This window comes from Oncorhynchus gorbuscha, linkage group LG22 (assembly GCF_021184085.1).
Source record: "Oncorhynchus gorbuscha isolate QuinsamMale2020 ecotype Even-year linkage group LG22, OgorEven_v1.0, whole genome shotgun sequence".
Lineage (NCBI taxonomy): Eukaryota > Metazoa > Chordata > Actinopteri > Salmoniformes > Salmonidae > Oncorhynchus > Oncorhynchus gorbuscha.
This window is the reverse complement of record NC_060194.1, coordinates 40,257,263-40,266,761: the sequence shown is the minus strand read 5'-3', so window position 1 is coordinate 40,266,761 and position 9,499 is coordinate 40,257,263. Positions and strand designations below refer to the sequence as shown.

At 48.7% G+C, this 9,499-nt stretch overlaps 1 protein-coding gene across 1 annotated transcript in view; it reads left to right on the top strand.

The window, feature by feature from the left end:
* The window catches only part of LOC124009443 (NLR family CARD domain-containing protein 3-like), a 29,998-nt gene extending 21,108 nt beyond the window's left edge, over positions 1-8,890 (top strand). The window contains exons 2-4 of the mRNA XM_046321255.1: positions 5,977-7,756; positions 8,001-8,174; positions 8,701-8,890. Coding sequence (XP_046177211.1) covers positions 5,977-7,756; positions 8,001-8,174; positions 8,701-8,890 — 2,144 coding nt within the window. The remainder of the gene's footprint in view (positions 1-5,976; positions 7,757-8,000; positions 8,175-8,700) is intronic.
* Positions 8,891-9,499: the final 609 nt, after the last annotated feature.

Here is a 9,499-nt window from a genome sequence, read left to right as displayed (position 1 = left end):
ATACAGAGGAGAGAGAGAGGACAGAGGAGAGAGAGAGAGAGAGACAGAGGAGAGAGAGACAGACAGAGAGACAGAGGAGAGAGAGAGACAGAGGAGAGAGAGAGAGAGAACCAGAGGAGAGAGAGAGAGACAGACAGAGGAGAGACAGAGAGAGAGACAGAGGAGAGGAGAGAGAACCAGAGAGAGAGAGAACAGACAGAGGAGAGACAGAGGAGAGACAGAGGAGAGAGAGAACCAGAGGAGAGAGAGAGGACAGAGGAGAGAGAGAGGAGAGACAGAGGAGAACCAGAGGAGAGAGAGAGGACAGACAGAGGAGAGACAGAGAGAGACAGAGAGAGAGAGAGAGAAGAGAGAGAGAGAGAGAGAGAGACAGAGAGAGAGAGAGGAGAGACAGAGGAGAGAGAGAGAGAACCAGAGGACAGACAGAGGAGAGACAGAGGAGAGACAGAGGAGAGACAGAGGAGAGACAGAGGAGAACCAGAGGAGAGAGAGAGGACAGACAGAGGAGAGACAGAGGAGAGACAGAGGAGAGAGAGAGACAGAGGAGAGAGAGAGGAGAACCAGAGGAGAGAGAGAGGACAGACAGAGAGAGAGACAGAGAGAGAGAGAGAGAGAGAGAGGACAGAGAGAGAGAGAGAGAGAGAGAGAGACAGAGAGAGACAGAGGAGAGAGAGAGGAGAGACAGAGGAGAGACAGAGGAGAGACAGAGAGGAGAGAGAGAGAGACAGAGGAGAGACAGAGGAGAACCAGAGGAGAGAGAGAGGACAGACAGAGGAGAGACAAAGAGAGACAGAGGAGAGAGAGAGGAGAACCAGAGGAGAGAGAGAGGACAGACAGAGGAGAGACAGAGGAGAGACAGAGGAGAACCAGAGAGAGAGAGAGAGACAGACAGAGGAGAGACAGATGAGAGACAGAGGACAGAGAGAGACAGAGAGAGAGAGAGAGAACAGAGGAGAGAGAGACAGAGGAGAGACAGATGAGAGACAGAGGAGACAGAGGATAACCAGAGGAGAGAGAGGAGAACCAGAGGACAGACAGAGGAGAGACAGAGGACAGACAGAGGAGAGACAGAGAGAACCAGAGGAGAGAGAGAGAGACAGAGGAGAGACAGAGGAGAGACAGAGGAGAGAGAGAGACAGAGGAGAGACAGAGGAGAGACAGAGGAGAGAGAGAGGAGAACAAGAGGAGAGAGAGAGGACAGACAGAGGAGAGACAGAGGAGAGACAGAGGAGAGAGAGAGACCAGAGGAGAGAGAGAGGACAGACAGAGGAGAGACAGACAGAGGAGAGACAGAGGAGATAGAGAGGAGAACCAGAGGAGAGAGAGGACAGACAGAGGAGAGACAGAGGAGAGAGAGACAGAGGAGAGAACAGAGGAGAGAGAGAGGAGAGACAGAGGAGAGAGAGAGAGACAGAGGAGAGACAGAGGAGACAGAGAGAGAGAGAGAGAACCAGAGGAGAGAGAGAGACAGACAGAGGAGAGACAGAGAGAGAGAGAGAGGACAGACAGATGAGAGACAGAGGAGAGACAGAGAGGAGAGAGAGGAGAACCAGAGGAGAGAGAGAGGAGAACCAGAGGACAGACAGAAGAGAGACAGAGGACAGACAGAGGAGAGACAGAGGAGAGACAGAGGAGAACCAGAGGAGAGAGAGAGGACAGACAGAGGAGAGACAGAGGAGAGACAGAGAGAGAGAGAGAGAGAGACAGAGGAGAGAGAGAGGAGAACCAGAGGAGAGAGAGAGACAGACAGAGGAGAGACAGAGGGAGAGAGAGAGAGAGAGAGAGAGAGACAGACAGAGGAGAGACAGAGGAGAGACAGAGGAGAGACAGAGGAGAGAGAGGAGAGAGAGAGAGAACCAGAGGAGAGAGAGAGGACAGACAGAGGAGAGACAGAGAGACAGAGGAGAGAGAGAGAGAGACCAGAGGAGAGAGAGAGGACAGACAGAGGAGAGAGAGAGACAGAGGAGAGAGAGAGAGAGAGAACCAGAGGAGAGAGAGAGGACAGACAGAGGAGAGACAGAGGAGAGACAGAGGAGAACCAGAGGAGAGAGAGAGGACAGACAGAGGAGAGACAGATGAGAGACAGAGAGAGAGCGAGACAGAGGAGAGAGAGAGAACCAGAGGACAGACAGAGGAGAGACAGAGGACAGACAGAGGAGAGACAGAGAGAACCAGAGAGAGAGAGAGACAGACAGAGGAGAGACAGAGGAGAGACAGAGAGAGAGAGAGACAGAGGAGAGACAGAGGAGAGACAGAGGAGAGAGAGAGAGAGAACAAGAGGAGAGAGAGAGGACAGACAGAGGACAGACAGAGGAGAGACAGAGGAGAGACAGAGAGATCCAGAGGAGAGAGAGGGACAGACAGAGGAGAGACAGAGGAGAGACAGAGGAGAGAGAGAGAGAGAGACCAGAGAGAACCAGAGAGAGAGAGACAGACAGAGGAGAGACAGAGGAGACAGAGAGAGAGAGAGACAGAGGAGAGAGAGAGAGGAGAGACAGAGACAGACAGAGGAGAGACAGAGAGAGACAGAGGAGAGAGAGAGGAGAACAGAGAGAGAGAGAGGACAGACAGAGAGAGACAGAGGAGAGACAGAGGAGAGAGAGAGAGAACAGAGGAGAGAGAGAGACAGACAGAGAGAGACAGAGGAGAGACAGAGGAGAACCAGAGAGAGAGAGAGGACAGACAGAGGAGAGACAGAGAGAGACAGAGGAGAGAGAGAGGAGGAGAAAGAGAGAGAACCAGAGGAGAGAGGAGAGACAGAGGAGAGACAGAGGATAGACCAGAGGAGAGAGAGAGGAGAACCAGAGGACAGACGGAGGAGAGACAGAGGACAGACAGAGGAGAGACAGAGGAGAAGCAGAGGAGAGACAGAGGAGAACCAGAGGAGAGAGAGGACAGACAGAGGAGAGACAGAGGACAGACAGAGGAGAGACAGAGAGAGAGAGAGAGAGAACCAGAGGAGAGAGAGAGGACAGACAGAGGAGAGACAGAGGAGAGACAGAGGAGAACCAGAGGAGAGAGAGAGGACAGACAGAGGAGAGACAGATGAGAGACAGAGGAGAGAGAGAGACAGAGGAGAGAGAGAGGACAGACAGAGGAGAGACAGAGGAGAACAAGAGGAGAGAGAGAGGACAGACAGAGGAGAGTGAGAGAGACAGAGGAGAGAGAGAGGAGAACCAGAGGAGAGAGAGAGGACAGACAGAGGAGAGACATAGGAGAGACAGAGGAGAGAGAGAGGAGAACCAGAGGAGAGAGAGAGGAGAACCAGAGGACAGACAGAAGAGAGACAGAGGACAGACAGATTGAGAGACAGAGGAGAGACAGAGGAGAACCAGAGGAGAGAGAGAGGACAGACAGAGGAGAGACAGAGGAGAGACAGAGGAGAGAGAGAGAGACAGAGGAGAGCGAGAGGAGAACCAGAGGAGAGAGAGAGGACAGACAGAGGAGAGACAGAGGGGAGACAGAGAGAGACAGAGGAGAGAGAGAGGAGAACCAGAGGAGAGAGAGAGGACAGACAGAGGAGAGACAGAGGAGAGACAGAGAAGAGAGAGAGGAGAACCAGAGGAGAGAGAGAGGACAGACAGAGGAGAGACAGAGGAGAGACAGAGGAGAACCAGAGGAGAGAGAGAGGACAGACAGAGGAGAGACAGAGGAGAGACAGAGGAGAGAGAGACAGAGGAAAGAGGAGAGAGAGAGGAGAACCAGAGAAGAGAGAGAGGACAGACAGAGGAGAGACAGAGGAGAGACAGAGGAGAGAGAGAGGAGAACCAGAGGAGAGAGAGAGGACAGACAGAGGAGAGACAGAGGAGAGACAGAGGAGAACCAGATGAGAGAGAGAGGACAGACAGAGGAGAGACAGATGAGAGAGAGACAGAGGAGAAAGAGAGGAGAACCAGAGGAGAGAGAGAGGAGAGACAGAGGAGAGACAGAGGATAACCAGAGGAGAGAGAGAGGAGAACCAGAGGACAGACGGAGGAGAGACAGAGGACAGACAGAGGAGAGACAGGGGAGAACCAGAGGAGAGACAGGGGAGAACCAGAGGAGAGAGAGGACAGACAGAGGAGAGACAGAGGACAGACAGAGGAGAGACAGAGGAGAGAGAGAGGAGAACCAGAGGAGAGAGAGAGGACAGACAGAGGAGAGACAGAGGAGAGACAGAGGAGAACCAGAGGAGAGAGAGAGGACAGACAGAGGAGAGACAGATGAGAGACAGAGGAGAGAGAGAGACAGAGGAGAGAGAGAGGACAGACAGAGGAGAGACAGAGGAGAACAAGAGGAGAGAGAGAGGACAGACAGAGGAGAGTGAGAGAGACAGAGGAGAGAGAGAGGAGAACCAGAGGAGAGAGAGAGGACAGAGAGAGGAGAGACATAGGAGAGACAGAGGAGAGAGAGAGGAGAACCAGAGGAGAGAGAGAGGAGAACCAGAGGACAGACAGAAGAGAGACAGAGGACAGACAGATTGAGAGACAGAGGAGAGACAGAGGAGAACCAGAGGAGAGAGAGAGGACAGACAGAGGAGAGACAGAGGAGAGACAGAGAGAGAGAGAGAGACAGAGGAGAGCGAGAGGAGAACCAGAGGAGAGAGAGAGGACAGACAGAGGAGAGACAGAGGGGAGACAGAGAGAGAGAGACAGAGGAGAGAGAGAGAGAGAACCAGAGGAGAGAGAGAGGACAGACAGAGGAGAGACAGAGGAGAGACAGAGAAGAGAGAGAGGAGAACCAGAGGAGAGAGAGAGGACAGACAGAGGAGAGACAGAGGAGAGACAGAGGAGAACCAGAGGAGAGAGAGAGGACAGACAGAGGAGAGACAGAGGAGAGACAGAGGAGAGAGAGACAGAGGAAAGAGAGAGGAGAACCAGAGGAGAGAGAGAGAGGACAGACAGAGGAGAGACAGAGGAGAGACAGAGGAGAGAGAGAGACAGAGGAGAGAGAGAGGAGAACCAGAGGAGAGAGAGAGGACAGACAGAGGAGAGACAGAGGAGAGACAGAGGCGAGAGAGAGGAGAACCAGAGGAGAGAGAGAGGACAGACAGAGGAGAGACAGAGGAGAGACAGAGGAGAACCAAAGGAGAGAGAGAGGACAGACAGAGGAGAGTGAGAGAGACAGATGAGAGAGAGAGGAGAACCAGAGTTGAGAGAGAGGACAGACAGAGGAGAGACATAGGAGAGACAGAGGAGAGAGAGAGGAGAACCAGAGGAGAGAGAGAGGAGAACCAGAGGACAGACAGAGGAGAGACAGAGGACAGACAGAGGAGAGACAGAGGAGAGACAGAGGAGAACCAGAGGAGAGAGAGAGGACAGACAGAGGAGAGACAGAGGAGAGACAGAGGAGAGAGAGAGAGACAGAGGAGAGAGAGAGGAGAACCAGAGGAGAGAGAGAGGACAGACAGATGAGAGACAGAGGAGAGAGAGAGATACTGAGGAGAGAGAGAGGACAGACAGAGGAGAGACAGAGGAGAGACAGAGGAGAGACAGAGAGAGACAGAGGAGATAGAGAGGAGAACCAGAGGAGAGAGAGAGGACAGACAGAGGAGAGACAGAGGAGAGACAGAGGCGAGAGAGAGGAGAGCCAGAGGAGAGAGAGAGGACAGACAGAGGAGAGACAGAGGAGAGACAGAGGAGAACCAGAGGAGAAGAGAGGACAGACAGAGGAGAGACAGAGGAGAGAGAGAGACAGAGGAGAGAGATAGGAGAACCAGAGGAGAGAGAGAGGAAAGACAGAGGAGAGACAGAGGAGAGACAGAGGAGAGACAGAGGACAGACAGAGGAGAGACAGAGGAGAGACAGAGGAGAACCGGAGGAGACAGAGGAGAGAGAGAGAGACAGAGGAGAGAGAGAGGAGAACCAGAGGAGAGAGAGAGAGACACACAGAGGAGAGACAGAGGAGAGAACCAGAGGAGAGAGAGAGGACAGACACAGTCCTACAGTATTAAAACAGACGTAACATTAATATCCTCTGTGTTATATCTTCATTCAGATGAGCTTGCTGTGATTTGTCAACGTGAACTCAAATCTAATCTGAAGAAGTTTCAATGTGTATTTGAGGGGATCGCTAAACAAGGAAACCCAACACTTTTCAATAAGATCTACACAGAGCTCTACATCACAGAGGGTGGAACAGGAGAGGTCAATAATGAACATGAGCTGAGACAGATTGAGACAACAACCAGGAAACAAGCAAGACCAGAGACTGCAATCAAATGTAACGACATCTTCAAACCCTTAACTGGACAAGACAAACTTATCAGAACTGTGCTGACAAAGGGAGTCGCTGGCATTGGAAAAACAGTCTCTGTGCAGAAGTTCATTCTGGACTGGGCTGAAGGAAAAGCAAATCAGGATGTCCAATTTGTATTTTCATTCCCTTTTCGGGAGCTGAATTTGATGAAAGGGGAAAAACACACTTTGATTGAACTTCTCAATCACTTCTCAATGGAAACCAAAGAATCAAGAATCTCCAACTACGACAAGAACAACGTTCTGTTCATCTTTGATGGTCTGGATGAGTGCCGACTGCCCCTAGACTTCCAGAAGAACAAGATCTGTTGTGACGTCACCAAGTCAACCTCAGTGGATGTTCTGCTGACAAATCTCATCAAGGGAAATCTGCTTCCCTCTGCTCTCCTCTGGATAACTACCCGACCTGCAGCAGCCAATCAGATCCCCCCTGAGTGTGTTGACCAGGTGACAGAGGTACGGGGGTTCAATGACCCACAGAAGGAGGAGTACTTCAGGAGAAGATTCAGTGATGAGGACCTGGCCAGCAGAATCATCTCACACATAAAGACATCAAGGAGCCTCCACATCATGTGCCACATTCCAGTCTTTTGTTGGATTTCTGCAATAGTACTTGAACCAATGCTGAAACATAAGAGAGAAGAGATGCCCAAGACTCTGACTGAGATGTACACACACCTTGTGGTGTTTCATACCAAACAGAAGAATGAAAAGTATATTGGGAAAGAAGAGAGGGGTCCAGACTGGAATAAAAAGAGCATTCTGTCACTGGGAAAACTGGCTTTTCAACAGCTTGTGAAGGGAAATATAATGTTCTATGAAGAAGACCTGAAAGAGTCTGGCATTGATGTCAATGAAGCCTCAGTGTACTCAGGATTGTGCACACAGATCTTTAAAGAGGAATGTGGGCTGTACCAGGACAAGGTGTACTGCTTCGTTCATCTGAGCATTCAGGAGTTTCTGGCTGCTGTATATGTGTTCCTTTCATTCAGCAACAACAATGAAAATCTAATGGCCGAACTGCAATCAACATCCAGCAACGATTGTCTACTGAAGCCAGAAGTTACTGTCTACAAGAGCGCTGTGGATAAAGCCTTACAAAATGAGACGGGAAACCTGGACCTTTTCCTCCGCTTCCTTCTGGGCCTCTCACTGGAGTCCAATCAGAAGCACTTACGAGGTCTACTGACAACGATAGGAAGCAGTTCACAGACCCATGAAGAAACAGTCAACTACATCAAGGAGAAGATCAGGGAGAATCCCTCTCCAGAGAGGTGCATCAATCTGTTCCACTGTCTGAATGAACTGAATGACCATTCTCTAGTGGAGGAGATCCAAAGCTACCTGAGATCAGGAAGTGTCTCCAGTGATGAACTCTCACCTTCACAGTGGTCAGCTCTGGTCTTTGTGTTGCTGACTTCAGAAAAGGACCTGGATGTGTTTGACCTGAAGAAATACTCCAGATCAGAGGAAGGTCTTCTGAGGCTGCTGCCAGTGGTCAAAGTCTCCAGAGCTGCTCTGTGAGTAAATACAAATACATTTAAGTACTAATCATCAGGAAGAATTATTCACTTTATTCAGAAAAATATATTGAATCGATGCATTGGTGTTCACATTGTATAAGAATACGGCAATTTAGGGAGACGGAAGGTAAATCTATATGTTGTTTGGTAGAATAAACCTAATGCATCTGTCATTGTCCTTCTACACTACTGGTGTTAAATGAACAGTGTGTTTGTGAAATCATGATGATCTCTTTATCAGGCTGTCAGGCTGTGGAGTCACAGAGGAAGGTTGTGCTTCTCTGGTCTCAGCTCTGAAGTCAAACCCCTCAAACCTGAGAGAGCTGGATCTGAGTAACAATGACCTGAAGGATTCAGGAGTGAAGCTGCTCTCTGCTGGACTGGGGAATCCCCACTGTAAACTGGAGACTCTGAGGTCAGTATTCCTGCAGTTGGTCAACAAGTGATAACTGTTCACTAGTTCCACATGTGTTTACCAGACACACATAATCCACACCATATGTATTTGGACAGTGAAGCTTACATATTTAAATGTGTCTCAATGCTCCAGCATTTAGGATTTGAGATATTATGTTTCACATTAGGCGGCAGTACAGAATGTCTCCTTTGTATTTAAGGTCCTCATAAAAATATGTTTTAGCTTTTAGAAAAGAAAGCACTTCATGGACCTAGTTCTCCCATTTGAAGAAGTACTAAACGTGTATTTTTTAAAGTATCAGAGGTGAAGGTCTGGTCAGTCTACTCAGATATTTGTACAATACATTTCTCTCTTCAAGCAATATTATGATCATTTCTAATAATGATCCATTCATTCATTTATGAATAGATCTGGCAGGTTTCAGGACACTGATGTATGTGAATATGCTGAGAAATATATACTGCCACTATTTTCACTACCAAAGAAAAGCAGTGTGGTTTTAATATGATTTTACTATTTGCAGGCTGTCAGGCTGTCAAGTCACAGAGGAAGGCTGTGCTTCTCTGGTCTCAGCTCTGAAGGCAAATCCCTCACACCCAAGAGAGCTGGATCTGAGGAACAATGACCTGAAGGATTCAGGAGTGAAGATTCTCTCTGCTGGACTGGGGAATCCCCACTGTAAACTGGAGACCCTGAGGTCAGTATTCCTGTAGTTGGTCAACAAGTGATAACTGTTCACCAGATCCACATGTGTTTACCAGGCACATAGTCCAAATCATATGTGTGTTTACAGTGAAGTTTACAGTTTTAAATTTGGTGCTATGCTCCAGCATTTTGGATTTGAGATCAAATATTTCACATTAGACGTACAGAATACAATTAGAGGTTAATGTGAGAGGTTAGAATGTCACCTTTAATTGAGAATGTCACCTTTAATTAGAATGGTTAATGTCACCTTTAATTAGTTAATGGTGAGAGGTTAGAATGTCACCTTTAATTAGAGGTTAATGGTGAGAGGTTAGAATGTCACCTTTAATTAATGAGGTTAATGTCACCTTTAATTAGTTAATGGTGAGAGAATGTCACCTTTAATTAGTTAATGAATTAGTGTCACCTTTAATTAGAGGTTAATGGTGAGAGGTTAGAATGTCACCTTTAATTAGAATGGTTAATGGTGAGAGGTTAGAATGTCACCTTTAATTAGAGGTTAATGGTGTTAGAATGTCACCTTTAATTAGAGGTTAGAATGTCACCTTTAATTAGAGGTTAATGGTGAGAGGTTAGTATGTTTTGTTGTAGCCTCTGTAACTCTCTCTCTCTCT